The sequence below is a fragment of the Apis mellifera genome, linkage group LG7 (assembly GCF_003254395.2).
Source record: "Apis mellifera strain DH4 linkage group LG7, Amel_HAv3.1, whole genome shotgun sequence".
Lineage (NCBI taxonomy): Eukaryota > Metazoa > Arthropoda > Insecta > Hymenoptera > Apidae > Apis > Apis mellifera.
Window position 1 is genome coordinate 8,654,360 of NC_037644.1, and position 24,448 is coordinate 8,678,807.

Sequence of the window (24,448 nt, forward strand, 5' to 3'; positions counted from 1 at the left end):
TTGTACTTGCGGTTTTTCCTTTTTGTAGAAGACACGTGCAATTTATACAATCTCAATTATTTTATATCTGTATTATCTCATTCTATAAACATGCAATTCTTAATGAAAAGGAAAAAGAAACGTAATCTTTTCACAGGGTGAAATCATAGAACATAGTCTGAATATCACTGAGACAACTAAACATGAGACATGAGTAAACTGCAAGCAAGCAGTCTTTCTTTTTTTGCAATTAAATATCTTTTTATTTAAATGATGAAATGTCTGTGAAATCTTATGTTGGAATTTTCTTCTAAGATTTTCAGTTTGTGTTACAGCATTTTATTTTTTTTACAATTCGCTTATTATATACTTATTGATATAGATAATATTTATCAACTTAATTGTTAAATAATTTTTAAAAATGAATTTCTACATTTTGTGAAATATTATCTTTTCGAAATTTATACGATTATGTACATAATATAGAATTTGTTAGAAAAAATAAAGAGATGAGAAATACAAACTACTTACATATATATATATATATATATATATATATATGTATTACAACATATAGTTTATTTTTGTTAATCGATATAATTATTATAAATATTATATAATATGCTTATAAAAATAATTGAAAGTTATCTGAAATTAGATATTATAATAATTAATAAGTTTCATTAAATAAAGCGTGTGAAAAATAAATTCAATATTTTACAAATAATAAATATTAACACATTACTTTAATCATTATTTTTTATCATTTTTTTTTTTTTTAATGTAATGATATCGGTCGATTTATGTTCAATTGATTGTATGGTTCAACGAATTTTAATTAAATATACTTTCTTGATGCAAGTTTTATATCATATTAAATATTTAAAAATAAGAAAACTATTGTTAAAATGACAATTAATATAATCAATTATTATAGATTTGTTAGTAAAAATACGACTAAAATTGCATTACAATATGCAATATAAAGTTACTTCCATACTTAAACTAACGCTTACTATTTCAATTAAAACAAGAAAAAATATTAATGAAAATTAAAAAAAGTAAAAAAAATAAATTATGAAAAAAATTTATTTATTTTTTAATAATAATTATTAAATAATAAATCATTAATTTATTAATGATTTTAATAATAATGGAATAAATAAATATTTTTTATTCATATTCATACTGAAAATTATATAGATATTAATTTTAAATGAAATTATACCATTGTATATAACAAAATAAAAAACATCAATATTTCTAAATGTAAATCAACATTTTAATAAATGATGTTATACATATTAATTTTTTACAATTTTTGCTTGTTTCAAAACATTAATTTTTTAATTAATTCATTTGATTAAATGATTTGGCTTATTTGATCTAATACATTACATCTAATATCTGTATTTTATAGTGATCAGAAAAACTATGACATAATATCTTTTTTTTAATTTTTAACAATTTGGAAAAAGTCATAGATTGTTATCTTATTAATTTAATCCGAGCGATCCCTATTGACAAATTGATAATTTTTTCTTTAATCTCATATTAATATATAAATAATTTTTTTTTATTTCTTTCGCATTCTATTGATTCTTATGAGCTTGCAAGATTTTTTTCCTTTTTTGTTCTAATTATATTTTCCGATGTCTTGTATCTTTTGAAAATTTGTCGAAAAATATTTTAATAATTAATAATTTTATTTTTATTATCTATTATCTTCATAAAGATTTATTTTCTAGTTTTACGATAAAGTTTATGTGTAATTTTTTCGTTTTCGATATATATAATAGATATATATATATTTTTAATTGAATATATATTTAATATAATAATATATATAATAATATTAATATATATTTAATATATTTATATATAATTGTATTCAAATATTATAACACATAATATTAAGAATTATTTATCTAAAAGAAAATATGAAAATATTTTATATTTTTCTATTTCCATCATTTTAATTATATTTATACAAACAAATTATATTAAGTTCATAATCATTTTCATAAATATAGTTCCATTATTAAAAATTTCATTGATTCCTTTCAAATATTTATTCTTTGAATGAAACATTCTTTTAGTAATAATTTTTAAAAGATAATTCAATTCATTGGATCACTGTTGATGATTAAGAATATCATATTAAACGTCCCTTGGACGTATGAAATCAATATCGTTTCGGAGTTCATTGAACTGATACGTTTTTGAACTAGCATTCTTAGAATTCTATTTAAAACGATTTATATCGCATTATTATTGATAAATATTATTGCATACGAATTTCATAACTTTATTATTTAATATAAAATTAAAATTAAATTAAAATTATTATTTAATTTTTAAATAATTTTATTAAAAATTATTTATATTTTGTTTATATGTTTTAAATTCAATTTAACAAAATATATATTTTAATATTATTAATATAAATAAATTATATATTATTATAATATCAATGTAGAAATATTTCATTCAACAGAACATTTTTCAATCGAATTATTATTATTATTCTCAAAATATAATACATTTTGTATAGTAATGTGATATATTGTTAGTATATTGTTAGTAAAATATCCTACCTTCAATATATATTCATATAGACAAGATCATTTTTTTGTATTGAGAAGAACATAGCATATGTTGACATAAGGTATCTTACTTTAAAATTTTAACTGTACCAAACGCTTTGTTGAATTGATTTTTCGTTGACTTATTGACTTTTTAACTTGAATGACATATATACTATATGTATCTAGTATTGTCAATGGTTCTTTATTATTATTTTAGTATTTCAACACTACATTTACAATTATATTATATCAAAAAGATCGTGTAAGAATACATTAAATGTATTTATATTTTAATTCATTTTTAATACATTATTTTTGATTAATATACATATGTATTCTCACACAAGTATACGTACACACATGTAATAATAGAATATGTAATAAGAATATTAAAATATTATCTCTAATAAGAATTTCTACATATATACATATAAATTATCTATCATGTTGTAATATTATATTTATTAATGTATGCTTATTGTATGTTAAATATTACAAAAATGATTTTGTTCTTTTAAACAATTAATACAAAGACTAATTCAAACAGTGACAAAAAAATAATACAAGTAAAATTGATTTGTCTTTAATTCATACCTTATTAATTTGTGTAACTTTAATTATATTCATGTAGTGTTCTTATTTTAAATTTAATAAAACATCAGAATATTCATGGCCAATAATATATATATACATAATATATGTATACATAATTAATATTGAGATCGATATCATATCGATACTATCAATCATTAATATCAATCTACAAATTTTAATTTTGTATACCAAATAATGTCAGACATAGGTATTAAAATGAATCGATATTTTGAAAAAAGTAGCGATTTCAGTTTCATACGTTACATAAGTTTTAATCCATTTAATATTTTTTTTTTAATTTTTGATATCACAAAAACATTGATATTTTTTTTATAAATTAACAATGGAATTTTAAGTCTCAATTTTACTTTGATATATATATATTGATATTTTATTTATCCATGTGTTTGGTTGGAACAAAATAATGGGGTAAGATGAACTTTTTATTTTACCATGATTTATAATTCACTTTATATTTTAAAATTATTTATTGTTTCATTAGTATAGTATGATATAATAAGTATATAACGAATATATATGAATTATATATCTTTAAAGAATACCGAATACAAATGCTTTAACTATTTCAATACAAATTTTACACCAACTATAATAAGATTGACTTATTCGCATATCAAAATCGTATTCATTAAATTAATATGATCATCTTACCCCCGTACCTCCGCCATTTTACCCAATACTTGGGTAAAGGTCGTCGCCCATTTGACAGCACCTCAATTGATCGGCAACCAGTCGGTATCGGCATATTCATGTTAATTACATGTATTTTAATTGCAGTGCGCCAATTCAACGGCAACAATTCAATCATTTATCGACATGGTCTCACATCTTTTCGCTAGCAACCTGAATCTTTCGCCGATCAAAGTACGATCGTGTGCTGCACACACGTTGACATCGACTTTCTATTCATTTCATCTTATTATGAAATGTATATGATGTCTATATTTATGTTTAGACAATTGAAAGTTTCTGTACCGATGTCGTGATGCTGTTAAATTGGCGATACTTACGGATATGTTGATGCCAGTTATCCATCAATCATTGTCGGTTAAATACTAAAAGATTGGATGACGAACTTTTAGACGACGAATTTATTCACAAATTAGTTTCCTTATGATTTTTATTAAAAACAATTATAAAATTATTTATATACATATATTTTTGTTTTGTAAAACGTGCAAGATCGTTATGACAAAAATATTAATTTTTTTTTTTATTTAAAAAATGAAAAAGTTACATTTATTTTCGCTTAGTATCGCCATCTTATTCTTTACTGCTATATTTAATTTATAAACGTTCGTAGTTCATGGTCAATTTATATACACATATAAGAAGATATTGTTTGACATTAACTGATTGCTATATCATTCAAAGCAATTCTTTCCTTTCTTATTTTTATTAACAAAACATAATTTATTATCTCAACGGTAGGAAAAAAATATAAATCAAAAAATATAAATCGGTTAGAAAATGATAAAATTTTCACTAATCACTATTACAATGGAAATAGGTCAGGGTGTTGTGTTACACATTTATTCTATGTTTTTTTTTCTTATTATGATTATAAAAATGTATAATATTATCAATAAAGAGAGATTATTAATAGAAATAAATGAATCCATATAATTTTGTATTTGTTACGTCAAGAATAATAAGACGGAAGTAAATGTATTTATATATTATTTAAATGCTTAGTAATAACTTGCTTATTATGTATGCTTAATAGTATGTTAATAAAGATAAACTAGATAAAAAACACTCGCAAATTATTTATAAAAAGCGAAAAAAAAATTTTTCTTTTTTATAATATTTAGTACTAAGAAGTTAAGTAATTAAGAATTTTCTAGAAATAAAACAGATTATAATTTTTAACTTTTGAATAATAGGATTAGAATTTATTTAATTAGATTTTAATGTCATAAATTGTAAATTATTATATCTAATTTTTAAGTTTTTCTTATTAAATAAAAAATTATATAAATGATGAGCTAAATAGTATCTATAAATCATTATAAAAAATTTTAAAAATAAAAATTTAAAAATATAAATAAGATTTATTAGCAATTAATAAATAATTTCGTATATAAAAAATATTTGAATCAATTTTGAAAATAGAAATCGATACTATATCTCTGAAGTATACAATGAGTTATATGCATATTCATTATTACATCATATCTTTTCATTTATATAGCAAAAATATAGCAAAATTGTAAAATTTAAATTTAATTATAAGATTTAATTATAATATATTTGAATCATCTAAATTAATAAAAACTTACTTTTAAAGATGACTAATATAAAATAAAATAAAAATTATGTAATATATATATATAATGTATATCATTATTACATTATTTATACAAATAAAAATTACAATTACAAAAGAAAGTATCAATAGTAAGATTTATTAATAAATTTTAATACAAAAAAAATTGATTATCGCAACTTGTTTGATAATGATTCAAAAAAATGATTGCGTGCCAAATTGATTTTTATTAATTTATTATCTGAAAATTAATAAATTAACAGAATCAATTCAAATTATTTTTTTTTAAATTTTATTAAATAAAAAAAAAACAAAAAAACCAAATTAAATAAAAAAATTTTTTTAATTCCTAAAATCATTCTTATAATATTTATATTATATTTATTATCAATTTCTATAATGTTCATTTCAATAAAAGTAATTTATATAAAATATAATTTATAATTTTTTTCTTGTGAAAATTTTGTTGGAGAACTTATCAGCTTCTTCATTTTCCTTTTTAAAATTTAAAAAAAATAAAAAAATTAATTAATTTAATTTAATAAAAATGAATCCTATATATATTTTTAATTACAAATCTTTATCTGGGATTAGACAATTAATATTTAATTAAATTTAAAATAAGCCAGAATTTTAAGTAATTGTAAAAATTGTAAAAACTGTTATCCATATTGTTTGTAATTGAGATTAGTAGAAAAATTCAAATTTTATACGCAAAGACGGTGACAAAGATAGTTCGAATCAAAAGTTCAGTGACCCTTGACACTGACTCGAGTAATACATGACACTGAGCTTATGTATGTTAGAGAAGAATATAAACAGTGAAAGATAGAAAATGACAGAGAAAGGAAAGAGTAGTTTGCCTTGACCCTGAAAACCCTTTGGTTCCGTCGCCTCACTTCGTTTACAAAAGATAGATATACTCTGTCTCTTTTCTTACTTTGACTCGTTTTCTCTAACTCTTCTTTGCTCTCTCTCTCTCTCTCTCTCTTTCTCTCTCTCTCTCTTCCTCTCCTTCTCTCTTTCTCCTAATGTATATACATATATGTATATTTTGGTGTCTTTCACACAGAAAAAGCTGACCATGCGATCGATGTTCAACGAGGCAACCAGCTGCTCGAAATAGATGAGGAGTCTTCTAAATATTAAAGGAACTTATTTCGACTAATATGCTTTTACTAAAGAAAGAGCTATATTTTTTAAAAAGTTACATTTCTATTCTTAACTTTTTTTTCATATTGCATTATCTTTTTGTTTACTCTTTTTTTATATACTTTTTATTTTCTTATTTTTATTTATTTTACGAGTGTAAACTCAAGAGATGAGAATTTTTTTATTAAAAAATTATTAAAAAATTTTTGTTTCTTTTAAATAAATTTTTTTTTTAAATAATATAGAGTTCTTAATATGGAATGAAAAAAATGTTTATGTATGTAACATAATATTATTGAATGTCTTATTTACGTATAAATAGGATACAAATTATTATGGTTTTCTTAATATTTAAAATATTCTATGATTTGAAATCGAGTTTTTATTTAGAATAGTAAACATTTTTATTAGCATTTATTTTTGACGGATTACATATAACATAATTATTTTTTGAAAAGCACATAATGATGAAATATTAATGTGATATTATTTTTTATCGAATTTATGATTTGAATATCGAGAAAGTTACGAAATAATGATAACGAATGAATTCTTGTAATTTATCCTAGAATCGCAGTTTATCAAACAACATGCCGAATCATATGATTTCTTAACCACCGATTAAATTGAATGGTACATATATATATACAACATACATATATAATTGAATAATATCGTATAAAGATTTCATCACTTAATTTTTCATATATAATATTAATAGTATAATATTAATATTAATAGTAAACATTAAATGCATTTCCTGATGCACTATATTTTTTATTTTTTTTATTTCTGGAATTTATCGATACATTTATCATATTAATTAATAAAAATTATATCTGTGATGTCAAAATTAATAGTTTTTACTATAAAATTAAAGTTAAAATAAAGTTTTATATTAGATTAACATATGATTTTATAGTTATTAAAATCTTATAATTAAAATATGAAATCGTTTAGTTTAAAATTTTAACGTGAATAATAGATAAAGAATTGTTTTCAAGAATAAAATAAAATAATATAAATTTTACCTATAAAAATGAAATATATAAATACTGCCACAATGATATGACTTCCAAATTCTCGTAGCAAAAAGAAATTCATATAATAATATATATATATATATATTATTTGAAAGATATTAATACTGATATATAAATACTTTTTTTGTTATGGAATAAAATAGAGAAATTAATATCATGAATATCAAAATTTATGTTACATGAAAATGTTCTTTTAATGTGTCTTCACCTAGCGGTTAAAAGTTGTATTAAAAGTTATACCATATTGTATTAAAAGTTTCTATAACATTATATTTCTAGATAGGTTATATTATTGAAAATTTAAAATGAAAATTAAAAAAAGATCTAATGCAATAAGAGTGCCACCACTTAAAAAAGCAATAAAAATTAAACGAAAATCATCAGAATTAGAAGAAGAATCAACTGTATCCAAAGCAATTGAAAATATTAAAAAAGTACTTAAGGTTAGATGGTGTTTAAATATATATTATGTATTTAAATAATATTGTTAATAGTTAAAATAATAATAAAATTAAAATATATTTTAATATTATAGAAAAAAAATGCTGAAGTAATAAATACAGCTTCAACTCCGAAAGTAGAAAAATCATATAAAATTAATAAAGCTAAAATTAGACAAACAAAATTCCAAAAAAATTATCCAAGAGGTATAGTATATTTAGGACATATACCTCATGGCTTTTATGAAGAACAAATGATAGATTATTTTAAACAATTTGGAAATGTAACTAGAGTACGTGTTGTTCGGTCAAAAAATGTAAGTATCATAATTATTAATTTATATATAATATAAATAAAAATAAATTATAACTTATTCAATTATTTTATAAATAAACATTTTTTTTATTTAGTTTAAATTTATCATAAAATATTATATTATAATATTTTGTTCAATTTCTAATATATGATTCTATTATATGATAATAATATAAAAATAATATAAAATATATAATAATAATATAATAATAATATAATAATAATAAATAAAATACAATCTCATAATATATAATATATTTTTAGACTGGTAGAAGTCGTGGTTATGGATATGTGGAGTTTATGTATCCTGAAGTTGCTAAAATAGCTGCAGAAACAATGAATAATTATCTTATGTGTGGAAGATTATTAAAAGGTATTATAAAAATTACACAACATTATTAAATGAATTTTTTAATTAAACTAAATTAATGTAATATTTTTTTATTTAGCTACATATATCCCACCTGAAAAACAACATAGTGGTTTTTTTGTTGGTAGATCATGGACAAAAGAAATTTATCCTAAAATAATAAATAGAAATAAAGTTACTAAGATAAGAAATGGAAATATTGACAAAAAAAAGCATATAAGATTCGTACAAAGTACAAAAGATAAATTATCTATTTTAGAAAAGAAATTAAAAGAAAAAGGTTTTGATATGAAATTTATACCAATAGATGATTCTAAACAATATTAAGAAATATTTTTGTTAACATTAATTTTTTATTAAAAACAAAAATAATTACATGTTTATTCGTATTTATATATTATAAATAGCAAATCACTTTAGAATAAAATATTTTTTAAAATATAATGATTTTGCAATATAAATAGTTTAACTTTTAAGCTTTTTATTTGAAATAATATATTTGATTGTTTTATTAAGAAATTTATAATTTCATTTAAAATATCAAATCCAATTTTCATGTATCTAAAAATTATAAAAAAAAGCATAAAATTGTAAAATTATATTTTTTTCATTTAATTTTTATTGAAAATTTTTTCCAACATAATTAATAGTTTAAAAAATATTTCAACTTCTAATCTCAGGTAACTTACACAATAAAAATTATAATACATATTATAATTAAGAATTGTAGAGATTTGTTATTTGATTACATGATTTAATGTAATTTAATATTTACAATTAAATTTTAAATATTTAAAATTATAAATAATTATCAAGATAAATTAAACTTCTTTGATTCATTTACTAATCCTGCTTTTGTCCTCTTCCACTTCATGCGTCTATTTTGAAACCATACTTTTACCTAAAAAATCAAGAAAATTTTATAGTTAAAATAAACATTTTGTAATTTATTAACATTTATAATAATTTTTATTATGATTTTTATATATAATTTATATAATGATAATAAATTGTCTTTTTTTTTGTTGAGATTAGAAAAAAATAAATGGTTTAAGATGAATTGCATTATATTTTTTCATAAATGCTCTAATACATATGTACATCAAATTATTTTTGAACAATGTTAATATTCTAATATTTTTTTATATAAAATAAGGATTTAATATATACAAAAAAAAATGTTTTACTAAAAGAATAATACAACTACTATAATGCAACAAACAAGTGCATATTGTTGTATTTAATACAAAGATAAGGCAATTATATATCTTAAATCATTTATTTTTGTTCATTTCATATTTTTTTTTAAGTTAAACTAAAAAATAGGATTTCTTACTATTATGTATTTTTTATTCTTATATTATTTTTATTCTTATATTAAATAAATAATATTCTTATAGTAATTAGTTATTTGAATTTTATTATTCTATTTATATTATTCAATTTTATTAAAAATTATTATAAATTTTAATTGTTTTAAACAATCGTTTAAAAAAAATGTTTAAAATTGAAATTACTTTTTGTATCTTTTTTCTTTTCTTTTTTTCAAAAAAATTTTCTTTTCCTAATTTTTTCAACATTTATGCAATTTTCTCACTTTGAAATAGATTTAGATACGATATTAGATTTATTTACGATATTTATTAACAGATATAGATTTATTTACGATATTTATTAAACAAATATTTTCTCTAAATATAAAATTATTGTTTTTTTCTTTATCTTAAATTATTGACAGAATTTTAAACAAACTTAGAAATAAAAGAATTAAATACCAATGGCGTGTTTGCATGCTGAAAATTTTGATTTATTACTAGTATAACAAAATGTAGAAAGAGGTATTTGTGACATCACAGCAAAGAAAATATTGTGCAAGAAGAACGAACATATCATTACTTTTGATTATGCTTTGATATTACTTCAAAAATATTAAAAATTAATTAATATTTAATAAATTTTTTAATTTTGTTTGAAAAGAATTCAAATTAAAATTTTTATAAGAAGCTTTTTTGAAATTTCATCTTTAAGAAATAAATTTAAAAATGTAAAAATTTTTAGTAAAACATTATTTATTAATTTTCAATATTGCGTTTTTAAAATTGAAGACATTTCCCTCTCTATAATATTGCTTTTTTTTGTATTGTGACGTCACGAATACCTCCTTGCATGTTCTGCTATACTAGTAACAAGTTGAAGCTTTCAATGTTTAAACGCGAGATGGAGCCACGGATATATAAATTTTTTGATTTTTGTTCATCTAGCCTATAACTAAAATACACTTTATATTTCTATATATTTCTATATGAAAATAAATATTTTTATATTATTATATTTTATTATATTATATTATATTTATTATATTCATCTATTTTATATTTATTTTTATTCATATATTTTTATATTTCGTATATTTTATATATTTTTATATATAATAAGCGTTTTAAATATTAAATAAATAAGATAATAAAAAATAACGGAATAAATATAAAGTAAATAAATAATACATAAAATTTTATAAAAAATAATTAAATTTAATTCTCGTGATAATATAAAAAAACATAAAAACATATCAAGTTCTAAAAAATTTTTACAATATTTATGCTATTTTTTCTCAAATTATATTATTTTAATTATAAACCTGTAAAATTATAAGATTTAGAAAAAAAAGATTTTGTCTATGTTCACGATATTTCGAGAATCAGTTCCTTCCAATAAATTATTGTATCTTCATAAACAAAATTATAAATTTGTATAAGAATTTTTATTTCTTGTAAAAAATTTTAATTCTATATTAAAAAAATATAATTCGAGAAGTGCATATGAAAATTCTATTTTTAAAAATTTTTTACAGCGTATATTTATAATCTGTGCATTTATTTTATAATCAATGTACGCGTATATTAATAACACAGATTTTTAAATTCTTAATAAATATACATATTCAAAATCAATTCAATTTCTATTAATAATGAGTTGAAAATATTTTATATCATTTTAAAAATATTAGATTATTAAAGTGAATTAATTAATTAGAAATTTACCTGACGTTCTGTTAAATCTAGAGCAACTGCTATTTCATAGCGACGTAAACGTGTAAGGTAATTACTATGCGCAAACTCATATTCAAGGTGTCGAATTTGGTGTTTCGTAAATGCAGTTCTTTCTTTACGAGGTTTATCGCCAGTTAATCTCTTATTTGTCTCTGAAATAAGAATTAATGATTATAATAAATTGTAATAAAGGTATGATTTTAAAAACGATACAAAACTTTTAAGAAATAGAATAACATCTTACATTTTAAAAATGATCATATAAGTATACATGAAAACAGTGATACAGTTGAAATTTAAATTATAGAAGAATAGCATCTTATTTTAATAATCATGGATAATCATGTAAGTAGATTTGATTCATCATTGTTTTTTTAAAATTAATTAATAATAGAATTTTTCAAAACTTTTTTTCCAATAAAGTATCAGATTAGACTTATTAAATTTCAATTTGTCATAAAAAAATTTTCCTGAATCATATATCAGTCTATTATTGTTCGAATGATATTGAATTTAAGACTCAATATAAATGAGTTACACGATACTGATTTCATTGCAGTGATATCGTGCGATTCGGCAGGTTATGTGACAACCTTTGTGTATAAAAGGATGTTTTTAATAATACAACGTATACGATTGTACAATCTTGAAAATAACTAATATAATAATGTCGAATTATTATTGCAAATTTGTAACAGTATCGTATTATTTATGTGCAAATATCATTCTAAAAAAAATATTGACTTTTATAAAATATATATTCTTTATATGTTCACTTGAAAAATAATAATATTAAATTACAATATTAAATTATATTTCATGCAACTTCTATTTCATGTAACATTTATACAAAATATTTTTTCAACAAATATTAATTTAATTTACTAGTTATTTTATTATTATTATTTAGAAGACTCATTTTGTATATCATATATTTGATATACTGTATCTCTGTTTCTAAAATATTTAAACTATTTTAATTTTTAAGGAATTTTAATTTTTAATTTTGATAAAAACTTATATATATACAGCATAATGAAGAAATTTCAAACATGGATTTTTTTTATAAGAAATTTTTGTAATAGGATAAATTCAATTCCAAATTTTCAATATCTTTTCACATTTTGAAATTTTTGATAAAATATTAAATTTTGAATATTTTATAATTTTGCTCTGTTTTGCATCATTATGAAATTACAAAAAGTGTATTATATATAAAAATTTGAATTTGAGTTTTTAATTTTATCATTTTAAAATTTAATATTTTGACAAAAAGAATTGCTCAAACAACTCATTGCAAAATTTCATTAAAAATAGAAAATTCATTAAAAAATAAAAAAAAATGTTCGAATACTTTCACTTTACATATTATTAAATTGTTATCCAATGATTTCTTGCATTCGTTCTATTATATATATATATATATATATATATAACATAATCCTAGTAAGATTTTAACCAGTGTGTTTTTTATTCAGAAAGCGGCGGTCAGATGAAAATAGCTTCATATTCAATGCGTCATTACCAAGCTGCTCCCGCGTACCAGTTAATAAACGTGCCGCTATAATGTAGGTTGTCGGAATCACAGGATTATCTACGGGCGATGATGTATAAAACATGGTCGGATCGGTGGTAAAGCCCTTAGCCTTGCTTCCGTACCGCTATCTCATTCACTATATTTGTTAACTGACGTCAATCGAACAAGTATGGTATATGCAATTTTTTAAATATCATATTTTTCTATTGGATTTCTCAATATCAATTTTAAAGAATTTAATTTTTCAATGAAAATCGCAATTGATATCGCAATGTTATTTTCTATTTCAAATAAATCTACCATGTTTATTAACTGACGTCAATCGAACAAGTATATATGATACTTTTGAAAGAACAAATATCGTTCTTTCTCTGTTGGATCAATGTATATTTATCTTACAGAATAGTTTCTCAAAGAATTGAATAATTTTTCAATAAGAATCTAGTATCAATTTTATTTTTGTGTCTATTTTAATTTCAAATATATGGAATATATTGATATATTTGTGAAATATCTTTGAAGGATCGATTTTATATCAAGATATACAATACAAAAATTGATATATAAACATATTGATTGCTTATAATATAATATTCTTAATAATTCTTTCAATTGATTATAACTTAATAAATAATATCTTTATTATTATTAATAAATAAGATCTTTTTTTTTGTATACTAACTTTTAAATTTATTTTGATCTTTGAAGAATCAATCATTTTTTCACAAATATATTTTATTCCCTGTATAAGGAATTAAGGATGAATGGTACAAATAAGCAGAGAATGATATTGATATGTGGGAAAAATAAGTCTAAAAAACAAAATATTTTTTCATTTATAATATAAATAAAATTTTGTTTTCGAATAAATAATTATCAATTTCTTTTTTTTTTTAATTTTTGGTTGGATATAATATGTAGATTGAAAAGAGATTATTTTATGAGCGAAAACAAATGAAAAATGCAAAATGTAATTTGTTTTATATGTTATATTATATTTATATTTTTTAAGAAAATCAAGATTGAACATATACATTCAAGAAATAATTAAATATTGAATTTTCTAAATTTTCCAATTTTCAAGGAAATTATATTTGAAATAAACAAATTATTTTTTAATAATAATATACATCTTTAAATATATAAAAATATACAAAAATATCACAATTCATTTTTTTATATATTATTTATTTTGAAAATTATGAATATATAGCTTATTTATGAATATTATATATACAGTTTAAATAAATATTTGAAATGGAAATAAAAAAAAGTTTATCCTTATTACATTTATTACATATTAAAACAATTACACGTGTTATTTGATTTTATCGTATTAAATTCTTTACTATAAGGATAAATTTTTATGATAATTTCATCTTTTATTACATGTAATGATATGAAATGAGAATGGTAGTTATGTTGCTTGATAAATATTTAGACTACGTTGGCTCCATTATAGCCATATTGGCGACGGTAATGCCATAAATGAAGTTAATATTGCGTTCATTATTAACCATTGGAAATGGTGAGTATGTTCGAATTATATATTATAAATATCCTCCCATGCAATATTTTGAATTACATTCTCTCAAAATGTTTATATCGAATTTTTGCTTCAATCTTGCATGCTGATAATATTTTATATAAAATTATCTTACCACATTCTTGTTCTACAGAGCACACCTCTTTCTCAAAGGAATTGTTGCTCCATAAATAATATTTTTGTTCATTCTCAGTGTTTTGCTCGGAGTTTTGACACGATGGAATCTCCCAAGCGTGAAATATTTTCGTGGTCGTAGAAATTTGACGATCTTGAGTTTTTTCGCAAACAAAATCTAAAGATTGTTCCATAGAATTTACGTTTACTTTTTCTATCGTTCCATCTATTATATCCTTTTCATCGATACTGGAGTTTTGATGCGAGTATTGCTGCCATCTTCTTGTGAGGAAGAAATTATTTAATAACAAAATCGTTATTCCAATTTTAATATGATTGTTTGATTAATGTAATGATGACACTTTCTAGTTAAAAAATAAAATAAGTTAATAATAATATGAAGAATTTAAAATTGAAATTGAATTGTAGAGAAAATTGAAAAAGATATTTTTAAAAAAATTGTAAGAATGTTATGTATTTGAATTTTTCTTTTTCTTTTTTTTTGGTTATTCTTTAACTATATTAACTATTTTAATTATTTAATAATATAAATTTGTCATCTCATTGATTATTATGTTTTCATTACATAGATAAAAAAATTTGAGTATAGATAAAAAAAATAGTAAAATTTATTTGAATTATATATATATATTATATTTTAATAAAAATTTAAACAAAAAAGCATTGAAATTTGCAAAAACAAAATTGAAATTATAATATTTTGTTTATTCCTAAATATTTAAAACAAAATGATAATCATAATCATTTTCTTTTCTTTCATTTTCTAGAATAGATTAAAGTTATTCATGGGATGTTCTTTATAGAAGTTATTAAAAATTATTTAATTTTTATTTTTATTTTTCTAAAATGTCACATCTATTTAATTTGATTTTCATCGATTCTATTTAAAATTGATTCTTTTTATTCAAATAATTTCATGTTTTAATATATTAATTTCAATAAAATATCATTGGATATTATTCTATTGATTTGATTGTTTTCAATTTGATGTTTCTTATTTATTATTAGTTTTATAATAAGAAATATAACACAAGAAGAATTCTAAAATAAAATCTAAACAAATTATTAATCATAAATTTGAAATGAAAATAATCATTTATATTAAATGGATAAATTTACTGATATTATATATAGTATAATATATTGTTCATTTTTTAATTAATTAATTAATTAATGAAAATTACATTAAATGTTCTAAAAATTTCATTTCTAAATATTAAATGACAATTGAATAAGATATTGTTAAAAAAAAATTAAAATAACGACGTATCTTTTCTGTATTTATTAATAATCTAAAAATTTTTAATTTTTAATTATGTATCTTATAACAAATGAAGAATAAAAGAAAAATTTTCATTAATAATCACAGTGTTCCAATAAATAAATAAAATATAAATAATTATTTTTATATACCTGTATATTCGGCAATTTCGATTTGCGTTAGAATGTTGGATGTTTGTGGCACAAAACGACGACAGATTGATTTCATTTAATGTATTAACCGATGTTGAAATATTGCAAGGATTTGAAAAATTGTTCCAAAAGTATCCATGAGTGAACGAGGACTCGCGATTTCCATGAAAGTAAGTATTCTGAATATTCAATTCGGAAGAAGATGATGTCAGCGATACTGATGGATTTTCAAAAATATTTTCGCTATATTGTTGATTTGTTGTAGTCATATTTTCTAACCAAGACATTTCATCTAAAATCAAATCAAAAAAATTTTACGTTACTTTTATTTTTTAATAAAACTGCAATATATTAAAATATATACGATATATAATTAATAAAATAATTATTTAAAAAATATTAGATCATTATATAAATAATTATTTTTATAGAATAATTTTCTATTTTTTTTTTATTCAGAAAATTTATTTAATGTTAATTTCTGTGATTCGCCATTTGAAAAATTTAAACTAAAAATAATAAGTGATTACATTGTTTAGAAAAATATGATGAATTTAGTGTATTAATATTATTTATGTATGTCATATTGTTTAATTTTTTATTATTGGTGTTTCTATACAAGTACGATTAGTTTAAGAAAAATGATATTATTTGTGATTTTTTGAAAGAAACTATAGTTGTAATGATTTAATTTTGTTTTAAAAACATATAAATAATTTTTTGCAATTGACCTTTTAAAAAAACATCACTCAGGAGATGACTTACAAGATAATAAATATAAATATAATATAAATATAATAAAATTTATATTATATTTGACACATATAAAACAAAAAAATTAATTTATACAAATTAATTAAAAAATGAATATAAATATGTATAATGATTAAAAAATATATAATTAGTAAAATATATAATTTTAAATTATTAGGAAGGAAAAAAAAAATATAGCAAAATATTTTAATGCTCACCTAAACACAACTCACAAGTGTTAACAATCCTATTATCAGATTAATATGAAGATCTATAAAATTTTCACAAAATCACATAAGATCACTAATTAAAGAATTAAATATTTAATAATTGCATGGCTCTAGAGTCGAGATAAATTTTACTCCTAAAGTAGTTACAAGATCACCCACTACTTGTGAATTGTATTAGCACCAACTTGTAAATGTCAAACAAGCACATACGACCATTCTGCGACAGGCTAGTGAAGATCCGAATAAACATGTAGTTGGAGAACATGAGAGTCGTGGGGATGGAGTAGGGCTGAAAGGACAGACAAATGTTTCGAGTTAGAGAGTTATTCTGTCAAGTCCAACCAATCCGAACAGATCTCGATCAACACGAGAAGAAACAACTAGACGATATTTCTGAGATTTCGGTTACTTTGAACGTTGGTCATATTTTTTTGTCCTTTTTTTTTTAAATCTAAGGCTTCTAACACAAATACGATTTATTTTGTAATTTAAATCTGTAATATATATACATATATATACATACACATGTGGACCATTATCATTAGTAAAATTTTATGTAATAATTTTTCAAATTAGAGTAACTTCTTATATTTAAAAAGATCAGATATTGTTTTAATTTATCAATCTTTTCTATCTTTTATATTATTAATTATTTTATTTTTTAACTTTTTATTATTGATTTTGTTAAAATTATGGTTTCTTTTTTTACTGTGAAAATAAAATAATATATATATACATATATTATGATTACATATTTTTTTGAATGAATAATCCATATTATTGCTTTTTTTCTGCTCCTGTACTATAAAAAACAGAAAAACACAATGTTATATATTCTGAAAATATAATTGTTATACATTCTATTTTTATTGGAAGTTTTTCTTTAGAAGCCAGAATAAATTTTTATTTCATTTACATTTGCATTTCATAAATTTCCTGTTACAAGAAACGTCCATTAAATAAAAATAGATTTATGAAAAAAACGATGACTATAAAATTCATTCATATTTTTCATTTTACTTAAGTTTTGTATGTATAATTAAGTTTTGTACATATTTAATTAATAAATAGATCAAAATGTAATCACTGTATTTTTAATACAATTTTTCATTGTCAACCATTATTGTGTCAATGAGTATATAAGTCAATTCTGGCTCCACCTAAGAAAACACAAGAGAAAGAATAGGGACGATGAAAATGGATAGCAATCTTCGTTCTTCGTGTTTTCGAGGGTTGGTTTCCTTTCTCAGAGGGTGACTACGAAGATCCTATTAGTCATTGGTATTGTTTACTTTCCTTTTTCAACTTGAATGCTTGGAAAAGGACTTCTCCTCTTTGAATATTTTCAACATCCGTTTGATCAAAATCTTCTATATGAAACGAGAAATTATTAAATGCAATATGTGGAGACACATATAAGTAAGTAAAAAGCAAATAAATACATATAAAGAGATTACATATATACTATGGCAAGAAAGTAACGAGATTATTAAAAACATAATATTTTTTAGAATTTATATTTTGTTTATATTGTTTTGTCATATTTCAAAATCAATTTTAGATTAGAATCATTAATCTTTTGATTTTAATTTTAAGTTATTAATTAAAAAAAGATTAGTGATGCTCATATCAAGAAAATAAGAAAGATTATATTGTAAGTTAAATACAAAAATTGATTTTTGAAAAAATTGTAAAAATTGTTATTACTATTAACAATATGTAACTTCTATAGATACTATTACACAATAATGTATAATACATCAATAATGATATTTTTAGATAAAAAGAGATTTCTATATTTAAGTATTTTTTTATTTACTCTCTAGATTTAGCATCAGCAGATTTGTTTATTTTATAATTAAAAATGAAATTGAAAATTAAATAATTTCAATTTGATATTCAATAAAATAACGAAGCAATTAAATATAATTAAACATTCGAATAGAATAATTTTTAAAATATTTTAAAACAATTAAATAGTTGATGTAGATGTTGCATTGAATTTTCAAAAAATTTTTTAAAAAAATTTACATGAATTTTTATTAGTCTTATTACTTTCTTATCATTTGTATTTATATAAATATATCATTCTCAAAAATATTTATATATTCTGTTTTATATAATAACATTATGAAGATCATAAGAATTATATATAAAACATTACTGCGAAAATCAATCCTTAGAGTTTCAGTATTATTTTTCTTTTTTTAAATGTAATCATAACAATAAAAGATAAAGCAAAATATTAAATTGTAAAATATTCAAATGTTTTAATGTTTTATTATGCTTTATAAAATATACCCAATTGAAATTGTTCAATTAAATGAAAAAATATTAAAAATTTGTGCTTATTAAAAAATAAATTAATCTTGTATAATTTATTATGCTCTATATGCACAAAATTTTTATTAAAATAAAAGATTTTTCATAAGATAGTGTGAAAATGAATGCTTTTGTATGACTGATTGTAGAGATTGGAGAATACTTTACTCGTTATGATTAATTCGTCGCGCACTTTAATATTATATTATTTGCATATGTTTTTGGCTAATATAAAATGTGCATACTTTTATGATTGCATTCAATATGTATATCTATCTGATATCTATTCATATACATATAAGAAATATCTTGCAATTTCTTTCAGAAAATTTTTTCAGACCAATGAGTAATGCATTAACATACAATAATAATGCATTATTATTCATTTGAAAATATCCACTTAAAATCTCTTATGAATTATCCATATAAATGAAAATTTTGCATAATTATTTATGGAAAAATGATTATCATTGTGACATATATCATTGAACTTGGGGATAATAAATAATGGACATTAAAGAAAGCAATAAATTCTTGAATTTTCTTCTTATAATATTTTTTAAATTCTGTGATATAAATTCTGTGAATAAAAAAATGTTATGGAAAAAATTTTACAAATGTTATAACATGACAGATGTATTAAAATTTGATTTTTATCTATAAATAACATAGAGTCTAATAGAATTTTTTTAATTATAATAATTTATCATGTTATAAATTTTCTATTGTACTTTTCAAACTTATGAATCTATAAATATCTATTAGAATTACTTTTATTTCATTCACATATTTAGATATTTCTAATAGTTACATATTTTTAGATATGATATCCAAGTTTCTCACAAAGCTTCTGAATATGATGAGTTTAAATTTCGTTCTAGGTATATAAATCCGTAGTTGCTGCCTGTATTTCTCATTAACCATAAAGAATAGTCATTTATTCATATACGCATATCATCAAGCTAGAAGTTACACATACTCGTTGCAATGACACCAAAATATTAAAAAAATTAAATATGTATTAATTCTTCACACTATAGTTACAAAATATAAATTAATTAAATAAATAATTTTACACGTGTAAAATTTATGAAACTGAAAATTTAACATTTCCATATTTAGTTTTTGTATGAATAATTGCGTTTAAGGTCACAAAAATTAATAAAACATGAAAATTATACTTATCAACGATTATCAATTTGTTTGTTCCTTTTACAAGAAGAAATTTAATTTTCTTCTATTCTATCCCATTACAAATCTTTATTGTGTTAGAATTTATATATTTTATCAATAATGTATTAACATTTGTTTTCTCACAGTAAATTGTAAGCACACTTAATTTATTATTGATTTATTTTTGACTTTTATTATTGCCTTTGAAAGAATATTTTCTATTAGATATATCATAATTAATGTTATATATATTACTGTACAAATATATGTATTCACATCTACATTATATGAGCGACGCAACATTTGACATTAAACAATTATGTCACTTTTTATACATGCATTACAAGATTCATATTTTTAATATTTTTATCATTACTTCATGAATATCTAAATTTATATTGTTTTCATAATTTTTTTTTCTTTCAATATTTTTATTAACTTGTATAATCTGATTATACTGTTAAAATTAAATTTGATTCATCATTGTAAGATTTTTTTTTATCAAGATATATTTAAAATTTTTAACTAGAGAAGATTCAAGTTTATTCTCTTTAAAGTAGAAGTTTAACAGAGTGAAAATACTTATGATTCTTCGAACATCGAAGCGAAATGTTTACTTTACAATAAGTCTTTATTCATATGTAAATAAATAATTATAAATGAATATTGTTAAATTTTATGGATCATCAAAATGAATGCAATTAATTGTCAGCAACAAATAAGAAATATTACGTATATCGAAATAGGGATTTGATCTCTTAACACGAGTGGGCGTTGTCGTCTGCATTTGGAATGAAATCATCGATCAAAGAGTTATACAAAGAGTTATTTACGGAATTCTTGTATAAAGATGTCTCCTGATCTTAATGTCACGAATTCTGTTCGATCGAATCTGTAACAAAAAATTTTTAAAACAGTGAAAGTGATTTTAAGAAAGATGTAACAAAATTATAAAAGTTGAAAATTTAAAAAACAAAATCTTAATTAAAAGTAAAAAGAAAAATTATAAAGTTAGTATCATTTTGAATATGTTTTTCAAAAATTATTCTCCATTTAATCTATCAATTATCAAAATAAAATTTAATTAAAAATTTGTAAATAAAAACATTATTATTATATGTGCACGTATTGATGTTTTATCGTGTAATTTTCAATCCATTTCCTCTTAAATATCTTTCATAATGAATCGTTTTATTTAAATATAAAACAATAAATATGAAAATATTACGAAGAAGAAATATTCAAAATATCTGTTTACTTTTAATTAAAATGAAAAAACTTTTGCAATTAATGATACTACCATATAAGAATAAACAATAAACGAACGAAACACGAAAATATATAAACGAAACACGATGAAAGGTCCAAAGTATCCCATTGAGAATGAAACAAGAACACTTGTACAATCGATATTTTATATGAAAAGGATACGAAAAGAATAAAGTTGTATCTTTATCGACATAAGAAGTGGTACAAGGCGGAATAAGGACCGGTATAATGAGGTATACGAAGTTTCGTGTGGTCTACGAATGTTGCTAAGTAAGGGATTGATTCACGGGCAGCTATAATACCGCCAAACCAAAGCCCTAATAGATTCAGGTCAATGCCACTACCGTTCTTCGAAGTCGTTCATTATGTGAGAAGAGAAGGCCCCGTTCTCATGCCACACAGGTTGCAAGTTGCAATACCTGTGCGGCAGGCTTGGACCCAGAGATTCGCAACGAACGCATAGATATATCCACGCTGTTCATTCATTTAATCGAAAAACGAAATAATCGCTTCGGTTTACAGATTAATTTCATGAGCTGTGTACACACGGATTAAAAGAGATCAATCGTTGCAGAAATGTAAAGAGATCGAAAGAGTTGTGGTTAACAGTTAACTTCTTAATAGGTTCTGTTTAAAACATTATTTTTTTTGAGTACGAAAATTTTGAGCTGAAGAGGTGAGGATTATTTTTCGAAAACTTTTTCCTTTTCTTATTTTTATTTATATTTTTTTTTTATCTAAAGTTTGAATAAAATTTATAAAATTTATTGAAATTGAAAATGGATATTTTGTTCATTAATATATAAAAAAAGTTGTCTATTATTATGAATAGTGTAACAATCTTTTGTTTTATAGAAACATATTAATGATACGATATTGATAAGTAAAACTGATATTTGATTTAATAAATATTTTAAAATAACTTGATTGTATAAAACTTTTATTATATAGATTCTATAATATATACTCCATAAGAACACTTCTTAGAAACATTCCTAATGATAACGTTTCTTTCCATAAAAATTCCACAGGAACAGATATCCTCTTAAACGAAACATATAAGTTTGAGTAGCATTTTAAAAAAGAAAAAATACTTATTTATTTTGCATAATGCAATGTTATTAGCAAATTTATGGGATATTATATGATTTTTATTAGAACGAATTGATTTATATTTTATCACATAAATTTTCTCATTTTTAAATAAATATAAATAAAATTTTTTATTTTTTTAAATTAAAAGAGTTTGCTGTACAAGTGAAAAAAAAAATGCTGCATGAAGTTCGTCGATTAACATGTTGTTAAAATTATAGATAAATATTGATACAATACAATTTGAATATACACAGTTTAGATAAATAGAAAATTTAAAGAATAATTACAAAAACTAAAATAAATACAAAATATATATAAAATGTATTCATTGAAGTTTATTTTTCAATTTATAAGTAATTTTGTGAAACTAGATAAAGTGAAATGAAGATAAAGGAGATAATCTTCCTTCATTGTTATCTCACTTCATCTAAAATTATTTATAGTAGAAAAATAAACTTTAACAGATATTTTTACGAACTTTTATGTTTTTCTAAATCTATTTTTCAAATATTCAACCTGGACATTTTGTATGTAGCAACAATTCAAAATTAAGAAATATGAAAAATCATTTTTCCATATATTTATATGTTATCTCAAAATTTTTAAGGATCTTTAAAATATTTAAATTTTTATTTTAAAATGAGATTTTGTACTATTCAATTCCTAGTGATACCAAATATATGATTTGCAATCAAAGCATATATAAAATATTTTACCTGATATTTTTTTTTCATTCACATTTATAAATTATATTTTTACAGATTTATTTTTTGGAATTATTTTTATTCCAATTTTAAAATATCATGTCATTGTTTTACCTCTTTCTTTTATTCGATTTTTATATTAAACCATTTCTCACTATTACATATGTACAATATATCTAAATAAAAAAATTGACCCATAAAAACTAGAGAGAGAGAAAAAAAATGTATCAAAAATATTCATCGTATCACATTATTCGAAAACTCTTCATCGACTATCATAAAATAAAATATTAGAACAATATAAACGAAAACAAGCCATTTAAGAGTACTTTAACGAGATACCTGTTTCCCAAAGATATCGAAACAAAAGCAGAAATCCCTGGGACAAGCACGACACTTACATTATCCTTCCTTCCACTTTTATCATCCGTTACCTGCTTTACTTTATT

At 20.6% G+C, this 24,448-nt stretch overlaps 2 protein-coding genes across 3 annotated transcripts; one reads left to right on the forward strand and one right to left on the reverse strand.

Annotated features, from left to right (window-relative positions):
* The first annotated feature begins 7,877 nt into the window (after positions 1-7,877).
* LOC552509 (MKI67 FHA domain-interacting nucleolar phosphoprotein-like) lies at positions 7,878-9,119 on the forward strand. Its single transcript, XM_006564270.3, has 4 exons — positions 7,878-8,089; positions 8,182-8,403; positions 8,667-8,775; positions 8,852-9,119. The coding sequence occupies exons 1-4, from the start codon at positions 7,952-7,954 to the stop codon at positions 9,097-9,099; spliced, it is 717 nt and encodes a 238-aa protein (XP_006564333.1). The 5' UTR covers positions 7,878-7,951; the 3' UTR covers positions 9,100-9,119.
* Positions 9,120-9,530: 411 nt separating this feature from the next.
* On the reverse strand, positions 9,531-17,929 carry LOC725407 (homeobox protein Hox-C6b). 2 transcript variants are annotated; one of them, XM_006564277.3, is made up of 5 exons: positions 17,425-17,929; positions 16,454-16,745; positions 15,021-15,298; positions 11,814-11,974; positions 9,531-9,673 (listed from the first exon to the last, which is right to left on the reverse strand). In XM_006564277.3, exons 2-5 carry the CDS (start codon positions 16,738-16,740, stop codon positions 9,584-9,586), a joined length of 816 nt encoding a protein of 271 aa, XP_006564340.1. In that variant the 5' UTR covers positions 16,741-16,745; positions 17,425-17,929; the 3' UTR covers positions 9,531-9,583. The 2 variants fall into 2 exon arrangements, with proteins under 2 accessions (XP_006564340.1, XP_006564338.1); XM_006564275.3 differs by having other exon boundaries at positions 15,021-15,301.
* Between the last annotated feature and the right edge of the window lie 6,519 nt (positions 17,930-24,448).

Bases quoted from the DNA above. Each gene is read 5' to 3' on its own strand.
- LOC552509 (XM_006564270.3), top strand. From the start codon at position 7,952: ATGAAAATTAAAAAAAGATCTAATGCAATAAGAGTGCCACCACTTAAA. The intron at 8,090-8,181 runs GTTAGATGGTGT...TTAATATTATAG, and splicing joins ATATTAAAAAAGTACTTAAG to AAAAAAAATGCTGAAGTAAT. The intron at 8,404-8,666 runs GTAAGTATCATA...ATATATTTTTAG, and splicing joins GTGTTGTTCGGTCAAAAAAT to ACTGGTAGAAGTCGTGGTTA.
- LOC725407 (XM_006564275.3), bottom strand. From the start codon at position 16,740: ATGTCTTGGTTAGAAAATATGACTACAACAAATCAACAATATAGCGAA. The intron at 11,975-15,020 runs GTAAGATAATTT...TTCTTATTTCAG, and splicing joins CTCTGTAGAACAAGAATGTG to AGACAAATAAGAGATTAACT. The intron at 9,674-11,813 runs GTAAATTTCTAA...TTGATTTTTTAG, and splicing joins TAGATTTAACAGAACGTCAG to GTAAAAGTATGGTTTCAAAA.